At 42.9% G+C, this 19,104-nt stretch overlaps 1 protein-coding gene across 10 annotated transcripts in view; it reads left to right on the top strand.

Moving 5' to 3' along the window:
• EPHA5 (EPH receptor A5) overlaps positions 1-18,153 on the top strand; it is a 202,963-nt gene extending 184,810 nt beyond the window's left edge. For 7 of the 10 annotated variants that reach the window (XM_027676979.1, XM_027676978.1, XM_027676976.1 and 4 more), the window contains 3 exons: positions 1,881-2,074; positions 7,015-7,170; positions 15,315-18,153. In XM_027676979.1, coding sequence (XP_027532780.1) covers positions 1,881-2,074; positions 7,015-7,170; positions 15,315-15,420 — 456 coding nt within the window. In that variant the 3' untranslated portion in view covers positions 15,421-18,153. Of the gene's footprint in view, positions 1-1,880; positions 2,075-7,014; positions 7,175-10,814; positions 13,364-15,314 lie in introns of those variants that run through there. The other 3 variants (XM_027676972.1, XM_027676971.1, XM_027676977.1) reach the window with 2 other exon arrangements.
• Positions 18,154-19,104: the final 951 nt, after the last annotated feature.

Below are 19,104 nucleotides of genomic sequence, written 5' to 3'. Positions count from 1 at the left end.
TCGCCAGGATGAACGACATCCTGTAAATTGAGTTAACGCTATTGATTGTGCTGTTACTGCCAGGAATATCAAACATGCATAACCCCACTGCAGATGTAGTTCAGATATTCTGAGCTGGTGCCAGATGGTCTGCTCCCTGTCTTGCTACTATTTTCTTTCTGCTACAGCTGGAGGGGGATCCATTATTGTTATAAATACACACGTGGACACAGCAAATAATATTCTCATGGCTGTGCCACACCAAGGCTTTTTTTATAGGGCAGCTGCAAATTTGGAATCAGGGACCAGCTGAAAAGCATGATGTGAAGAACAGACAGTGCAGATACCATACTGTGGTGGGGCTGGGTGTCGATGCTGGGAGCAACAGCCAGGCCTTAGAAGAGAGTGTCTTGCAAGTGTAGGTTGGGTGGAGAGCGGTGCAACTGCTCCACCGACAGATGAAATCTTAGATGGGTGCACAAAGACTGCTTATGTTGTGGCCGAGATCTTCAGATGTGCTTGCTACCCTTGGAGGAGATCATAAAGCCTCGCCTAACTGCCTCTTTACTGCGTACATCCTTAGGGAGTTTGAGGTTCCTGCTGCTGCTGCTCAGCCAGCCTGGCTCATTCCTAGGACTCTTCCACTTAACAAAAAGCTCTGTGAAGGAGAACAAACAATTCGAAAGCAATTCATGCCGTCCTGAATTTTGGAGCCTTCTGAAATGCAATGCCAGCCTGATGCAGCTCTTCCTGTACTGCTCATCTAGGTCTAAAGATCATGAAAACAACTTCCATGCTAACTCCTTAGCCTTCTTTTTAAACACAGGATGTTTTCAAATCATGAGATGGTGCCTAGAATGAATGTCATCTGTGTCATTCAGTTCTTGGAGTCCCACAGTGAAGCACTGTGGTTTTCCACATAGCAAATATCTGCTTCCACCCTCTTTTGGTCAAGGAGTCTTGGGAGTAGAGGGTGTGAAGATGGGCTGCTGGAACTCTCTTGGCACAGACGCAGACCCTTGCGGCTTGAAATGTGAGCCGCATTCTCCTGAAAATTGTAATGGTTCAAAATGGGAACTGCTGGGCTTGGAGCCCTGCTGTAAATCTGCCCCAAACTGGGGAGAACAAGTTGCTTTCTTCAATTCTGCCCTCATTTATTCATTTCTGCCTTTCAAGAGGGCAGGCAGCACATGTGCATACCACTTGTTTTAGATATAAAACCATAGATGGTTTGTATTTGAAATCAGTGCAACAGCTCCCCTGGTTTTAATTTACATACTCTTGGGCTGACATTTTAAATTCCTGGCAGAAATGTGGCCACACTGAGAAACGACTAGACCCAGACAGTATTGAATGATATATGAGATGGTTGTTCTGCCCCTGCCTTGAATCCATCCATCAATTAGCATTCAAAGTCTCTTTTGAAATACAGTCAGACGTTTATTACTGTAATACAAATTTGTGGTCTAGCACATGCCTTTTCATTTAAAAAGAAACCAACATCTGAATAAACAAAATCAGTGCACTCCATGAAGATGCCAGAAAGCCCTGTAGGTTGCTTTTTGTGGACTTAGCATAGGCTCCAAGAGTTTCCTGCCATATAACCTATGGACCACAACTGAGCTTTGAACAAGTACAACCTGACGATCTGGCCCCCTGGTTGCAGCAGTGCCTTGGCTTTCTAGATTCACTTTGCAGTGACCAAAAATTAAGTTATTCAACATGTCCCATAGAAAATATGAAAGATAGAGGGTTCAGTTGGCTTGCCTTTTATACGCAGAATTGGGGCGTGGCAGGATTCTACATGAGTTTATTGCTGGTTCCAAAGTTCTGTATTTAAGTCAAGTTGCATTTGGGAAAAAGGCGAGAGGAAGAAAAGCCTTGTGTTTTGTCTCCCATAGGTGATTAAAGCTGTGGAGGAAGGCTATCGCCTGCCAAGTCCCATGGACTGCCCTGCTGCTCTTTACCAACTAATGCTCGACTGCTGGCAGAAAGACCGCAACAGCAGGCCCAAGTTTGACGAAATTGTCAGCATGTTGGACAAGCTCATCCGTAACCCAAGCAGCTTGAAGACATTGGTTAATGCATCAAGCAGGTACAAACGCAAGCCAGAACCATTTCTCAGAGCAAGCTCCTTGTCTGAATACCCACCTCTGGGGCTGAATTCTCTCTGATTATTTAACCTGTGTGCATCTGTGGGTGGATGTTCCTCCAGCTTCATTATGTCCAGGAGAGTTTTCTCAAATCAGCTTTTTCTGTTGCAGTCGGCAGCCAGGTGAGCAGTTCACTTACTCTAAATGCAGTGCTACTGCCACAAAGAAAATTACTGTGGTCTGTCTTTTAGAAAGAGGAGTTTCAGCAGTATTTGTTGGTCTATGATAAAACTACCTGTGCTCTACTCCAAGGTTAGAGACAGCAAGACTTGAGTGCATGAAGTAAATGCTACTCAAATTGTCTGCCTGTTGACTTTATTTTGGTAATACAAATGAAGATTATCTCTTGGGTAAACTTTTTGGATGTGCAAAGCTCGCAGATGTCCAGGTACATCCTTTCACAAGTACTCCCAGGCGTGCTAGATGCCACTAAAAGTTGTGAGAGACTTGGTAATCATGAGAGGATCTTTGTGGTTTCCAACGGACTCAAACACTTCACTAAAACCACATTAAATAAATAGAGCAGCCAGTTCACTTTAAACGTGAATCTGAATAGCTACACAGCTACAAGTAAGGTAAGCACAGTCAAGAAATAAAGCTGCACTAGGGGGAAAAGAGCTAAATATTTTTTAGTGAGTTTTAGTACTGGTTTCTCCACCTTACTGGAGTCTTGGACAGGCTTTTTCTATGAGCCATCAGTGTTGCTATTCACTCAGTCCCTTGCAAGGTCATGAAGGAGTAATGAATATGTATATCACTGATGCTTCACTGGTGGCAGTGGGGCTCCCCTAATTAACACTGGATAAGGCCCTTCAGAAAGGCTTATTCTCAGAAAAGGGAAAAAAAAAGAGATGTTGTTTTCCTAGGACAGGTGTGAGGGAAATAAGCTGAGGTTAGACTGGTGGTGCGGACCAAAACAGATATACTATTGTGAGCTTATAGTCATTTGTCTTCACACCTTCCAAGTGGGTCTTGCACAGCTAGAAATGTGGCCCATTTCACCTGTTGCAGCTGGACATCCCCACAGTGGCATGTCCCCACATTTGGCATTTTATGCACTAAAAGAGAAGAACCTGAAATCTCTGTTAATTTTTAAATACAAGATGGATCTGATTCCTCAGGCTATTTTACATGCATCATTTACTGTCTGAAGAAGAAATTACTCTTATTAGCAATTAGATGTAATGTCAGTGCCAGCAAACCTGCAGGAAGAGGTTTATGATAGCATAAAATATGTGATGTTTTTCTTTTATTTTCAGTTCAGAACAGTTATTTTCCAGGCCTGTTATGCAGTGGCTCCTGCACTCTTTTATACCAAACTGTTATGCCAGAAAAGAGGAAAATAGGCAACAAACCATTTTCTTGAGCTGCTAAGCATTTTGCTGATGTTTTATTCCATGAACAGGTCCCTGCAATTCCAATCCTCTGCCTTTCAGAGCTGCTGTATTTTTGATATGGATGGAGCACCTGAGCAGCCAGGCTTTGGGGCTGTATTTCCGTACTCATAGATTGCTGTGCCCAGAACACAGTAATTCAAAATGAATCATAATTTCAATGTAGAGCAGCTGTAAAGTATTTTTTTATATATGTAATGTGTTCTTTATGGAAATTCTCATTAATGCAAATAAGGGAGGAAGTCACTCTCTACATTACAGCATGTGCACATCAGTAGGTACCTCCTGACATTAGTGATGAAAATCCACTTCTCATTATGATTACTTAGGAGTTTTGAATTTCTCATGTGTATAAAATGTTATGGGAAGCCATTATGTTCTTGGTACTGCAAGTATTCACATTTTATTGGACCCTTCAGCATTGCTATTAAGTAAACAAATAATACTAATGTGCTCATAAAATATGTGAAGATTCCTGAAGTGCTATAATAATGTAATATCCCAGCTCCCCTTCTAGTTGAAAGTCTTATAAATGTAATACTCACCATCAGAGGCTGATCCAGGAAATTTTTTACCTGTGGATAATAATCTTCGCACTAGGCTTATGTTAGCTGTATGTCCCGCTTTACAAAGCAGGCGGCAAATCTAGTTTCTTTCCTGGCTGACCTTGGACAAGCTCTCTCTGCTCTCTGCACATCATTAGTAGGGTGGTGGACCTGTCCGTGGCACGAGTTGCTTGTGCTAGGTACTCTATCGATGCTTCGGCCACGGTGAAGGGTTATTATTTGCCTGAATTGCTTCTTCCGTGCATGGCATAACTGAGCAGGTAGCAATTGCCATGGCGAGGTCTGGAGTAAGGGAGCAGTTTACCTCTGGTTTCAGGGCTGGAGCATGGTTGGAGCATTGCTGCTCTCTGCAGGGCCCGCTGGATGTTGTCTGCATCTGAAACCCCCACATGACTGTGCAGGAGCAGCCTCTGAAGTGTTAACAGCAGCCTACCATTGATGGACACTGCCGGGAAATGTAATTTGGGTTTCAGCTTCCAGGCTCTGGGCTGCCTTAAGTTAATTATGAGCTTTAAAGGCAGAGGAAGAAAACAGAGCAGGAGGAGTGAAACTGAAGACTTTGAATTAAGAGTGACTGGGGGAACCTGCTTGTAGCCAAGAAGTAACAGGGATCACAGAATTACGGAATATGCTGAGTTGGAACAGACCCACAAGGATCATCGAGTCCAACTCCTGGCTCTGCACAGGACCATCCCCAAGAGTCACACCATGTGCCCAAGAGTATTGCCCAAATGTTTGTTGAACTCTGTCAGGCTTGGTGCTGTGACCACTTCTCTGGGGAGCCTGTTCCAGCACCCAAACACCCTCTGGGTGAAGAACCTTTTCCTAATATCCAACCTAAACTCCCCCTGACACAACTTCAGGCCATTGCTTCAGGTCCTGTCACTGGTCACCACAGAGAAGAGATCAGTGCCTGCCCCTCTTCTTCCCCTCATGAGAAAGTTGTAGACTGCAATGAGGTCTCCCCTCAGTCTCCTCTTCTTCAGGCTGAACAGTCCAAGTGACCTCAGCTGCTCCTCATACCGCTTCTCCTCAACCATCTTTGTTGCCCTCCTTTGGACACTCTCCAGTAGCTGAATATCTTTCTTATATTGTGGTGCCCAAAACTGCACACAATATTCAAGGCAAGGCCACACCAGTGCAGACCAGAGCAGGACAATCTCCTCCCTCAACCGGCTGATGATGCTTTGCCTAATGCCCCCAGGACACAGTTGGCCCTCCTGGCTACCAGGGCACTGCTGACTCGACCAGGACCCCCAGGTCCCTTTCCATGGCACTGCTCTCCAGCATCTCATTCACCAGTCTCTATGTACATCCAGTGTTGCCCCATCCCAGGTGTAGAATCCAGCACTTCCTCTTGTTGAACTTCATATGGTTGGTGATTGCCCAGTCCTCTAATTTGTCAAGGTCTCTCTTGCAGGGCACCCCTGCCTTTGAGGGAGTCAACAGCTCCTCCCAGTTTTGTGTCATCCGCAAACTCCCTTAGTATCCCTTCCAGTCCTACGACCGAGTCATTAATGAAGATGTTGAAGAGCACAGGGCCTAAGATGGAGCCCTAGGTGACCAGTCCACTAGTGACCAGATGCCAGCCTGATGTAACCCCATTCAGTATTACCCTTAGTGCTCGGACCCCTGAGCCAATTTTTCACCCACCACATGATGTGTTTATCCAGGTGTGCTGGACATTTTGTCCAGAAGGATACTGTAAGAGACAGTGTCAAAAGCTTTACTGAAATCCAAAAAGACCACCTCAACTGTCTTCCCTTGATCAACTAGGTGGGTTACCTTGTTATAAAAGGAAATCAGGTTTGATAAGCAGGACTTTTCTCTCATGAAGCCATGCTGGCTCACTAATGACAGTGTTCTTCAGGTGATTTTCAATACCTCCCAGAATAATCTTCTCCATAACTTTACCAGACACTGAAGTGAGACTGACAGGCCTGCATATTCCAGGGTCCTCCTTCTTGCCCTTCTTGAAAATTGGAACAACGTTTACCAGCTTTGAGTCAGCTGAGACCTCTTCAGATTCCCAGGACTGCTCAAAAATCACTGAGAGAGGGTTTACAATTACATCAGCCAGCTCTTTGAGGATTCTTGGATGAATCTCATCAGACCCCATACATTTGGAGGGATCCAGCTGGAGCAGCAGATCCCGCACAATTTCAGGGTCGACTGGGAGTTGATCATTCTCACAGTCATGGTCCTCCAACTCAGGGCACTGAGATCCCCTTGGTCTGTCATCCGTGCTGAAGACAGAGGCAAAGAATGCATTAAACACCTCTGCCTTGTCTCTGTCCCTGTTTGTGAGATGACCATCCTCATCCTGTAGTGTTCTGATGTTTTTTCTATACTGCCAGTTGCCATTAATATATTTGAACTCTTTTTATTGCCCCCGGTTTCTGGCCAGCTTCAACTCCAGTTGAGCTTTGGCCACATGAATTTTCTCCCTGCAGAGGCAAACAGAATCTCTGTATTTTTCCCAGTGTCACTTGACCTTGCTTCCACTTGGCATATACCTTCCTTTTTTGCCTTAGCTTCAAAGGAGATTGCTGCTCAACCAAGCTGGCCTTCTGCGTCGCCTGCTTGACTTCTGACATTTGGGAATTGCCTGTTCCTGTGCCCTTAGGAGTGTTGCTTAAAAAGTGACCAGCGCTGATGGACCCCAGCAATCTTCCCTCCATTTTCTGCTTTTGGTAGGACCAGAGATGACAGGAACTAACTCAAAAGTGAGTGAAGTTACAGGTGAAGTGGTGTGTTTGATACATTGCATAACAAGCCTGCTGGGAGGATTTAGGCTGCAGCAACCACTGAAAATGGTACAAGAGAATCATCTTTACCATATAAAAGTACAAGTAACTTGAGTCATGTTGTGTACATCTTGATACTGATTCTGTTTGTTTCTTTGTTTTTGCTTGTCTTTAGAGTATCAAATCTGTTGGTGGAGCACAGTCCAGTTGGGAGTGGTGCCTACAGATCGGTGGGTGAGTGGCTAGAAGCCATCAAAATGGGCCGATACACAGAGATCTTCATGGAGAATGGATACAGTTCAATGGATGCAGTGGCTCAGGTGACCCTAGAGTAAGTAATGCTCAGATCATTTTCACCTCATTTTTTGGAATTGCAAGGGGAAGAGAGGGAGGAAGACAAACCATTCAAAAATATGCAGGGATGAGACTGCAGAAAGGGAAAATATTACCCTTTGTTTGCAGTCAGCAGTTTCTCTTGTAGCACCTCTATTGATGATAAGTGCAGGCAAGACTAAAACTTACTACATTGGCAGCCAGCACTCTGACTCTTTTACTCAGAGATATTAATGCATGATTTTGAGTAATTGCCAGGCCGTCCTCTCAACATAATAGCAGTTGATTATTTGGGGTTACCAACAAATAAAATCCCCACCCTACTAGTAAGTGTATGGGTGCTAGAGTCCCTGCTGAGATATACTGGCTGCACACCAGATTAGCTGGTTTCACAGTTGTTCTGGATGTAACCAAGTGGACAGTCAAGCCCAGTAAGGCATGGAAATAGTATTCAACAGTAACAGAAATAGATACAGCCAATGCCAACAGAAGAGCATCAGCAAACCCACAGCTCTAGGGGACAGACTTCCTGGCTGAGACTCTTTCTTCTGAATGTGCCCTTGGATTTTGCACGTGGGTATGACAGCAGTTGGGGCAACAGCACTAAAATTACTTGCTAAATGCCTTGGGGCTGATAATTTGTTATGTTCAACCTTTAACTGCCTGACTTGCTTGTGTAATTATGCCAGATTTTTCTCCTACTGCCTGCCGCTTTCTCAAACTCACCTCAAAGCCTGCCTTTCTAGCTGGGTTTAATTTGAGCTGAGTTTACTGCAGGCATTAGGGCAGAATGGAAAGAATTATGCTCTGCACTGCTTGGGAGAAGGTTGTGTCTCCTCTGACCACATGCAAATTACCAGTGCACATACAGAATTGGCACTGAGGGTTAAGGGTAAAACAAGAAAAATCCCCACACCCCACAGAACTGCAGCATTTCTTCCTGTCTGCCACAGGGCTTGCTGTGGAGCTCACTGTACAGCATAGGAGGTCCTTTGCCTGTGATGCAGGTTGGTAATATCTCTGTGGAGTTCAGTTTTGCATTACATACATGGAGGGAGTGTAGGAACATATCTGCTCTCACACTGATTTTATTTGCTTCACTCATGTTATCAGTATTTGCCCCTTACACCTGGACTCATGAAAACCCTGAACTAGGGATGAAATCCTCTCTAGCAACTGTCTGGGAAGTCAGGGTGCATGGATTTCTACCTAGATCCTTTTTTGAGTTCCTGAGATTCTTACATGTTGCTTCCCAGCCTAGTCCTGCGATTACATGCCACATTACTTTGGCTTTTGAGGACTCCACAGTTTAGATTGGTAATCTACAAATGTTAACCAAGGAAGAGGACCATCCCCAGGATGCCCACACAGCAGCAGTACTTAGTGGTTGAATGGGAAGAAGAGGGATAGGATGAAGCAGTAATTTAAGAGAAAAGGAGCATTCTCATCTACTATACCACCTCAGTCTTATAACCAGAGCAAATTCTGGTAGAAAATACAGACTGTCTAAAATACATCACAGATTTATTGCTGTTTAGCTGAACTAGCCATGTCAGAAAAGACAACTAGGCTTCTAGTTTGTTCCTCTTTAGAATTTTATGTAATTTCAAGAGCTCTAAATTAAATGCTCAGAAGTGAAATGCTTTGGTTTGGATCAGAGAAAATGTTGAGTTTAAGCCCAAGTTAGTGGGCATTTTTGACAGCAAATTAGAAGTTACTCATGTAACTTCAAACAGTCTTACCATCCCTCTGTGCTGACACACTCTTAGCTTTCCATGCTGCTGACAAAACTATTCCTGACCTCCCAATTCCTCAATTTCAGATATGAAATTTTCTCTTAATTTGACTTTAAAACTCAACTATTTCCCTGTGTTTACTCTTTGGTATTCCAGAAATTTCAAAAATATACCCCAAGATCTTTTCAGGCTCCCCAAAATGTGTTTCAAAATGGTTGTTCTAGTTGGCAGTGAACCAAGGAACCCATTATCTGTACAGTTCTAGCCAGAAAGGCAAGTTGGTCTGAAAGCCTTCAATGAAATAACAGCTGCCAGAGATGCTCTGACCTCCAGCTGCAAACCTCCTCTAAGGCCCCCTCACCAGGTCCCAGTATGTTCTCTGTAGCACAAGTGTCATCCTACTCACCCCAGTGGAGACAACATGTCTGAGCTGCTCAGCTTCAGCTTTCTTCTGGGCTTTTACAGCAGCAGAGCAGTGCAAAGGAGCTGATGCCTACGAGCCCAGGGAGCTTCTGGATTTTGGTTGTTTGAGTTTTTTTAAACTGAAATGAAGCATTTCATGGATCAATCTTGCATTTTAGCTGAAACTGAAAAAAAGGTTGAAACTAATTCAAGCTAGTTAGTTATCCATGCCAGTAAATAAATTCCCTGTCCCCACCCCAGCTACCTGTGGACAGAGGTGCTTGCAGAGATGCTTGCTTGGTTTTTCTCTCTCTCAGCCCACATACCTTTGTGTTGCAGTGGTGGCTTAGCAAGAAGGCTTGACCCCACTCAGGTCTATTTTAGGGAAAACAGTGGAAGACTAATTAAAAAGCCAACTAGCCATCCAAATCAAAACTTCTCTCATGTCTCTCAGATACAGTAAAAAAAAAAACCAAAAGGCAAGTTTCTCAGCTATTAAAAAAAAAAAAGAGAAACCATCATAGTGGCTAAAGAGGGAAAGCATCACATATTGAAGGCCTGAAGCACATGCTCAGATTGATGTAAACTAGCAGATTGCTCTTAAAAAACAAAGTAAGGGAGAAAAATGGCTCCTAATGCCCTCAGCTGAGACTCTCGTGGGTTCCCCAGAAAATAAACAGAATAAGCAAAGTTCTTAAAAGGTTGATATACTGGTGGTTTTAGTTTTCTGGAGGTTTTAATATTTTTTTCTCCCTGTAAAAGGGAACAACAAAACATTTTGTACTCTGCAAAGGAGAATTCAGGTTAAATGTTCCTTGTCATTTTTAATAGAGGCAACTGTTCTGTATATTCCAGAGCTGGGACTTGGGGGGATCAGGTGAAAAGATGATCTGAACATCTGAAAGAAGCTTGCTTTCCCCAGATGATATCAGTAAAACAGTCTTTACAATTTAAGAAGTTGCCTTCAATTACCATCCAAAATGATCTTCACCAAATTCAAACTGTGTAGGAGATAGATGTAGAAATTAGATGGAGAAAGGAGAACTCGATAATTGCTGCCAGAAAAGGCAGGAGAAAAAAAATATTATGAATGTAAAGAATTCCTAAAATCTACTGAAAAAAAAAAAAATTACTGGTGCTGTAGGAGGGGTTGGCCAAAACGCTCACAGGACTGGTCACTGTGGGTGCCCAGCTTATGGCTTCTTTATAGGACGTGGTTGAGATAGGGTTGAGATAGTAGATGTTCAGCTTTTTTTTTTTTTAATCCTCCCTCCCTTGTCATGCAAAGCAAAATCCTGATTATCACCCTGATTCTTTCAGACTAATGGCTTGGTGCATTTATTTCAGAAAAGAGTAGTATTAGTGACAAATTTCTGAAAGCAAAAGATTAAAAACTGATGAATATCGCCCCAAGTCCTAAGCTCTGCCTGCTTAAGCAAAGACCTGAAAATGTATGTGTTCAAACAAAGAGTGATTTCTACATTTAGCTCTAATTCTTGCAAAGGGATGAATCACCCTGTGAAAAGTGGAGCCTCACCCTCCACCCCCTCTTTCCAACTGGATATCAGACTTGAAGGGAGCCTTTCCAGTGGACCAGACCTGCTCTTTAAACTTGTGGACCACCTAGTGACTTTGAGTGTGTCTGGAGCTCTTTCAATCCACTGCAAGAATAACTTTACGAGGACAATACTCAAGAATAGATAGATCCATGACATGAGTTTCAGTCTGATCCTTGACTGGACCAATTACTAACCATGTGGACTACATATTTTCACCTTTTGAAAGATCTGTACTCACTGAATCTCAGGACACCCTGTTGTTTGTTATTAGATGAAGAGCTCTGAATATTTGTAATAATATGTGCTGTGTTGCTTTGCCTTGTATATATTTTTTCTTCTAAAATAAAATAAATTATTTATTAAACATTATACTGAATGAAGAGCATTTAAGAGTTCACCTGCTCTAGATGCTTATTCTTAACCTGAAATCTCAGTCCTGAGATTGTGATGCTGTGTCTGCTTCTGAAAAAATTCTCATCTTGTAATCAAGTGGAATGGGAATTATGAATAAGAGCAGATGAACTCTTAAAACAATTTTTTTAAGTCCTCATTTCATGCAATAGTCCCTAGCAAGGGGATTCCTCTCTCTTTAGCATCGTCTGAAGGTCTTTGAGGTTCTTCTTGTTTCCCCTCCACTCAAACTGACAACTAACTAACTCCATGAGTAGTCCCAGTCTGCATGAGCAATTGTAGAAATACCGTGCTCAGAAGAGTGGTGGAATCTGGCCTGGATGGGAGATGAAATAGAAAACATCTATGGTAGGTTGATGGCTGCCAGCCATGGAGATCATTCAGGAACCTGTCCCTTTTTCTTGCATGACTAACCGGCTGGTGAGGGGGTTGTATTTTATGTGGAAATCCAGTCCTAGTCTACGCTGTGTTTGGCAAACTGGTCCATGGTGTACAAGTAGTTCTATTTGTAAATAAAATGTTTTAAATATATTTCTTACAACGTGGAGACTGTGAATTCAACCCTTGCAAATGGAGGATATTGCAGGGAAGGGGATACTGTGTTGTCACTGTCACGTTGCAGCTGGACTTCTGTGTAAGGCTGTGGCAAGAGAGCAGCATGTGTGCAGCTGTATACAGGCTGTTTGGGATGAACCCACAGCAATTTTCCCCTTTATTTCCTTGGCTTTTTGGTCACCTTAGATCAGCCTTTTAGTACTATGTTGACAAGGGATTTGGATTCCTGCTTGGTTTCATTTTCAGCCCAGTGTGACTGAAAGAAATGAAAAGGGGAGATTTTCTCCCTAAAATAAGAATAAAAGTTGTCTCATGGCTGGGGAGGTCAAGTATTTTGAAGCAGGGAGGCCACACAGCACATGGGTGCACGTATCTCTGCTGCAGCAGCACACACAAAACCCAGCACCAGTGGTTGGGTCACTTCCACAGCAAGGTGCAGCCTGCATCCTGATTGCAAGTGTTGTTTGCCCACGGGTCTTAGCTGTACCTTTTCTCCCTCTGCAGAGCTGAGCCCAGTGAAATTACCACTTGGCTGCAGTAACATGAGCCAGACAGCTCTGGACTGGAGGTTGAGAACAGCTGTTTTGCAGCCTTTTGGTACAGAAGTTGCTGGGAGGTTTTTGTCCCCAAACAAACTGGTTTGCTCACCCAATTCTGTTTAAAATTGGCTTCTGCCTTATGCTGCTTCAAGTCCTTCAGCACTGGATGCACAGGAGGGTGCAATGTCCTGTAAGTCATGCTTAAAAATGGGAATTAAAGCTCCTATGTTCTCTGGGCAGTTTTTGGAAAGTTTTGTTGTTGTCTTTGCTATGCGCAAGGTGGCTTTTGAATAAAGCTGCTGATTTTATACTAGGTGAGCATCTGGCTCAGGAGCTTTGTCTTCTGGTTCGTCTGTGCAAAGGTGAAAGACCCCACAGTAGTGTTTTTCGCCTCTCTGAGGAGTCTCCATGTCTTTGGCTGGTGGCTTCACATTCGAGAGGATTTGATATTCAAAAAAAAAATAGACTGGATCCCCTGGTGAGCAGCTAATGGATTGAAACCAGAAACTCTTTCTTTCTTCTTTCCCTCTTGTAAATCAATGAGGCAATCCTCAAGGATATTGAGTTAAGGGGATACTATATGGGGGGGGGGAAAGGCTTTGTAGTGAGTAGGCAGTTTTTTATTAGACTGATGGGACTGTGTGTGAAATGCGAAGACATACATGCCTTTCTCAAGGTTTCAGGCTATTTTTTTCGGCATAACATGCAAGAGTATCAGAAATTATACATCTCTGAAGTACATGGTACTGGATTTTCAAAAGAGCTCAGCTTGCACTTTAGCTACCTGAAAAACAAAGCTGAATTTTCAAAAAGTGCCAGCAGAGCAGCACTCAGCAGGGGGAAGATGGATGTTGGCTCTTTTAAAAATCAGGTCCTATACTGTGTTGGTTTTTGGGTTTGTTGGGATTTTTTGTTGTTTTTGTTTTTTTTATCTTTGGTGTGAACTTCCAACTGTGCTGTGTACATAAAATAAATTGCATGTAACAATAGCATTACTTCATTTTCCTTCGTTATTAAGATGGCTTGTTGAACTAGTTTCATAAATCAGTGGAGGCAGAAATGAAAGCATGTCCCTCTGAGAAGGTAGAGAACTTTTACAGGTGCTGCAACCTTTTCTTTGCCGGGTAAGGAGCACTGCTGATGTGTCTCATTGACCTCCTTTGCTCCATGCCCCTTACATTGTGATTTCCTTTTGCATCATTGAGATGCGCTGCTGAAAAAGGGTACAATAATGAAATTATGTGTTTAGCCTGAAGCAAAAAATCTGGTATTTTCCAAATCAAAAGGCTGAAAACATGATAGTCCTTGGAGAACAACAGATCTAATTTTTGGCTTCAACTAGTTTATGTGTTAATGTATTAGCCTTCACTCAGGATTGCTTTTTATTCAAAGCAATGTTCATCTGTGAATTTTTGGACATGGATGGTTGGTTGTGCTTGCACAGGAGTTTCTGTCCAGAATGTGAAGCTGCTGAGAGAGGTACACCTCCATGGGCAGCTCATGCATTGCATGAAAATATTTTGGTGGCCACTACACATGTACACCTGCAGTCCAGCACACAGCCATGCTATGAACTGAAGGCCACATTTGCAATATGTCTCAGGGAATGGTTGGGCTCCCAGGTGTTAGTAGTGATCCCCAGCCTTTGCATGAATGTGCCAGCATGGTTTCCAAAAAACAGCTGCGTATTCAAGGAGGTCAGGTCTCATTGGCTTTCAGTGAAGAGCTTTGTCCTAAAAGACTTGCCCACAGCGTGTCAACAGTCTAGGATTCATGAGTGTATTGGCAGGACAGTAAGGCCTGACTTTGAAACATCCTTTTTTCAGTCCAGTCTGGAAAGAGAAAGCAAAGGGCTGATATTTCTCTTTTGGAAGTCTTCAGACAAAACACCATGTCTCCTATAAGTTAAACTGCTTCTCTAGCAGTTTCTGTATCTTGTGCTGGAAACACACGCGCAATTGTCTTGATGTTTCTTCTGAGCTTTTATTCCTACAATTTCTTTGTTAACACTTTTCCACCTAGTAAGAAATCTATGCAATTATACTCTGCCATAACTGATGACCTTACTTGGCTTTAGATGTGTCATTGAATCTAATCACCCAAGGTCCTGCTGTAGTATCTCTAGGAGACAACTTGTCCCACTCCTGTCTTTGGATGGAATAAATTGTCCCCTGGAGGTGCCTCTTTCACGCCGTTCACGTGAATCTTGGTGATTGCCTTTAGAGGGCTGAGTTCATGAGAAAAGAAATATTCCTTCTGATTCTGCATTTTACATAAGCTAGCTTATTTTACAGCTTTCCTGCGATGGCAGCCCAGTAGGCAGATTCAACACAAATGCCTTTGGTTTATAGAATTCACTCAAAGCAAAAAAATGAAATGTGGGTTTATGGGAAGATTTGCAAAGATCCAGAGGGGAGCTGATTTGCCAATTCCTGTTGACTTTAGGGGGTCATCAGGCTGGTGGCCATGCTTGAAGCTTTTGCCATTTGTGTTTCTTTGGCTTTGCCTTATCTGAAGAGAAAGGAAGCATGGACTGACCTCACTTCTTACTGCTTGTATCTGAGATCAAATACCAACCTCTCCCATGAGAAGAGGAAACTGCAACACAGGCTTTTTTATGTGGCTTTTCTCTTGGAAATAGGACTTTTCACGCCTAGCAGAATCCTTGGCCAAAGATGATGCTGACGCTTTGCTGTCCAGCCTTTCTCCTTGGACAGTGAGGTGATCTCGTTCAAATCGTCACCTCTCTGAGATGCTGTCAGCCATAAAAAAAATTTTTTACAAATGGGGAAAATAAAACTTGCCAACTAAACTTGGCTTCAGGAGCTGCCAATGGTGACAGGTAGGCGCTAGCAGCAGCCTCAGCACATGCAGAGCGTGGTGTGCGCGGCAGCGTGTGCCTGAGAGGTCCATGGAACCAACGTCTGCTTTCTCCCACAGGGATTTGAGACGCCTGGGAGTGACACTTGTTGGTCACCAGAAGAAGATAATGAGCAGCCTTCAAGAGATGAAGGTCCAGTTGGTGAATGGGATGGTGCCATTGTAACTCGGTTCTAAAGTTGCTTCCTCAAGTGGGTCGGTCCTGCACTTTGTACACTAGCCCTGAGATTTATTTTGACTAAAAAAAACTCAAGAAAAGATAAAAAGGGAAATTCAGTGGTTCCTGTACCTGAAGGACATTGGCTTCTGATGCAGTGTTTCTAAAGCAGTGTTTGACTAAAGTTTTCCTTTTCTTCCTGTTTGTGTCCTCATTTTCATGAAGTCAATGTAAGATGCATGGAACATGGAAACGAATCTGCTGTACATGAGGTTAACCAGTCTCTTAAGCTTCAGTGGTGATAACAACATGCCTCCCCACCACACATTGTTGAACATGGGAGGTACATATATATATATATATATATATATATATATATATAGCACCTTATATACTGAATTACAGCAGCACATGGTAATACTTCCAAGGACTGATTTGAGCAGAGGATTTTTGTAGCCATTCATGGGCTCCCAATAGCTGCAGTTTGCTGAAGTTTAACTTCAAGTCTTACTTGTCTACAGAAGTGTATTGAAGAGCAATATTAGATTATTTCTCAATAGATATTTTGTTTTGTAAATTTAAAGAAAAAAAATGCTGTTACACAGCATTAAGTTATAGAGACTAGCATATAAACATGTTGCTTGCTCCATGGCAAATACAATACAGGGTGTATATTTTTTTTTCTTTCCTCTGTGTTACCAAGTTCTTTTTGTTTGCTCTTCAAGGAGGATAATGTGTGATGAAGATGTATATACTGTACAGTTTGCTACGCATCAGGTACAAGATTGGGGCTCTTTTCTTGGTTTATTCCTTTTTTTCCCCTCTTTCACTTTGTTTTGTCTCCCTTTTGTGTTACGCCTATGCTTTGTATTTTTGCTGCTGTTTCATTTGAGCAACATATAACACCTTCAGAAGTTTTGATTGCGTATATGAGGTAGAAGGAGTCTGCTTAAATAAAAGATGTTGCCCCCCTCTTCCTTCCCACCATGGGCTAGGGACATCCAGAAGAAAAGTTCTGGTTCTTGGTGGCCTCCAGCGACAACATGGCATCGATTTTCCTGTGTCCTGGCCAAAGATAGTGTGGGATTGCCTCTATACCAGCATTTTAGCCCAGTAGCTGTCACTCAGTGCAGCCATCACCTCTGTTCCCGGAGCCCAGGAGAGAAGGCATGAGATGGTTTTAGCTGGAAGGAAGGAATTTTGCTGTTCCTCTACTCATGATGGGGGTTAAGTCCTGAATCGCAGTGTCGAAAGGACCCCGTGTTAATCTAGCATGGAGATTTTGTAGTATTTCTTCCACAGTGGGATTATTTTTGGAGCTGTGCTGTCCCAGGTTGTCTCTCCATGCGTTTTTGGTTTGGCTATGGACCTCGTCATTTTGGAGCAGAGCACAGAGGGGAGGTAAGAGCAGAGCAGCCCCACATGGTCACAGTGATGGCATCCTGAGGGCAAGGAGATCCCATTCATCTGGGGCTAGTATGGCTCGGGTCAGCACTAGGTTGTAGCTGAGGTTCAATGTGTCCATTGATGCCCATGGCTGCTATTTTCAGAGGGACCTGAGGGCAATCTGATCCCTTGGGAATCACAGCAAGAAACAGTTTGAGGCTGTCCTTCTCCTTTTATTGTAGATTAGATTAATTTCATTTTCATAAGTTGGGCTTTTATTTTGTGAAGATTTTGGTAAAAATTTTAAAGCAGCTCAACGGATGCGAAGTTTTTGCTGTTTCTGTAGATATATTGCTTCCTTAGAGATTGGGTAGCATCTTGTGGCATCCTTCCTTGGCAATAACATCAATATACTGAGTTGCTGTAGCTCCCTTTGTCCCCAGTGCTGCAGAGCAGAGCCCAAGGAGCTCATACAGTGCTGAAAAGAGGCCTGAATCCTTCATGTGTTGCAGAAGCAGGAGTTGCAAGACACCTTCAGCTGTTTCAAAGTCTTTCTTCCATTTCCCCCAAGCCTTTGGATAAGATTTGATACTAAGAATGTTTTCCAAAGAAAAGGGAAATGTCTAGGAAAAGAGAGCTGAGTGTGGTTTTCTCTTAGCAGCAGGGGTTTGCTTGCTTTCAGCAGGGCTTCTTTAGGCAATATTTGCCTGTTCTGAAATGGCCTCCTCCTCCTCTGCAAGCTACTGCTGAGTTCCTCAGCAATTGGGAGAAATAGGAGGGAGAGGAGCCATGGCAAGGTCTAACAAATCTTGATGGTGTGATTTCTCATCCTGTTGTTTCATTTTAGCAGCCACCAGACCACAAAAGAGGAAGGGGGTATCAAGACATAACAATTTCAGCACGGAAAAGAGATTTGTCATATAATAAATAAGATTATTAGAGCTGTCAGCAGAACAGTCTTGGGATTATTTGTGCCTCCCTGTCTGCAACGCTTGGGAAAATAACCTGTGGGAAGACAGAAACAACTCATTTCATCATGAGGAATCGTTTATTTGCCTGCATCCATTGGCAGCACCAGGATGCTATTAGCAAATATGCAGCACTTTCTGCTCATCATCTCATTCCTTACCTGTTGGCTCTGTGGGAGGAGTTGGGTTTGGTCTTTTTTCCTGGGCTTTTAACAGCAAAATCCCCTTTCGATCATTTGTATGACTGGGATGCATACCAGATACTGAAATAACCTTCAAAATGAGGAACCGGTGGAAAACAAAACTGTTCTTAAGCCAGACTGCATTTGTAAATAGGGCACCTCTTCTCGCTTCCTCCAATAAATAAATAAATAACCTTTTCTATTTATTTCAAGAGCTGTTTTTGCTACAGATCTCTATATAACAGACTTTGTCTTGGAGCCAAAAGTAAAACAAAATGGTGTTTTAATGAGTAGTGTCTAAAAATTACGGCTTCTATATCCATGAGTGAATTCCAGAGACAATGGAGGTTTTCGGTTCCCATCCAAGAACTACAAGTACTCCATGTGTTGGGCATGATCATAGGTATTGGGGTGCAGCAGAACAAGATGACAGTAACTTTGCTGGTTATGCTCTTGGAAAGGGCTGCAGGTGAATTTCCTGCCTATGGTAAGTCCTAGCACTTTGCTTTTCCAGCTTGCTACTGCTGCAGCTGAGCCAACAAATTCTTTTTTTTGCAGTATATTTTGCTGATAGTTATGAGAAAGGTATTTTAAAAGATCTGGGAGGTAAAATTACTCTTTTTGATACAGTTTTTTATTTTGGGAGAAGGAAGTGTCCCCAAGAATGGCTTTTGTAGATTGATGCCTTTTCATTGTGCAGCTACCACTTGGAAAAACTACCTGAGCATTAAAAAGGAAGACTCATCTAAAAGGCAAAAAAATCAGTTTAAAATTTTTCATATGTTAGTGACCAGAAGAACAAAAAATGAAGGTAAAAATTTTTTTTCTCTATTCAGTGTTGAATATAATGTAGAAAGTCCCAGTGGTCAAGAAATTGTGACTCCTTGGACTACTGTGAACTTGAAATTAGTTGTTAAAGCATATATAAAATACGTCAGTAGCACTCTTAAAATTAACGCTTAGTTCCCAATCCTTTATCATAATTCCTTAGGGCAGGTAGGGCAGGAGCTGGTGCATCCAGTGCTGCCAGAGCCACAGCATCTGTCTCAGCTCCTTGCATCAGTGTCTTAACTTATAGGAGGCTGTAGCATTGCTGTATTTATTCCTCCCCCCTTCTCCTTCCTTGGATGCTCTCTGTGCATTTTGTGTACATGTTT

The sequence above is a fragment of the Neopelma chrysocephalum genome, unplaced genomic scaffold (genome assembly GCF_003984885.1).
Source record: "Neopelma chrysocephalum unplaced genomic scaffold, ASM398488v2 Primary Assembly neopelma1_42b, whole genome shotgun sequence".
Lineage (NCBI taxonomy): Eukaryota > Metazoa > Chordata > Aves > Passeriformes > Pipridae > Neopelma > Neopelma chrysocephalum.
Note: the sequence above shows the minus strand (reverse complement) of the source record. Positions and strands in the feature narration are given on the sequence as shown.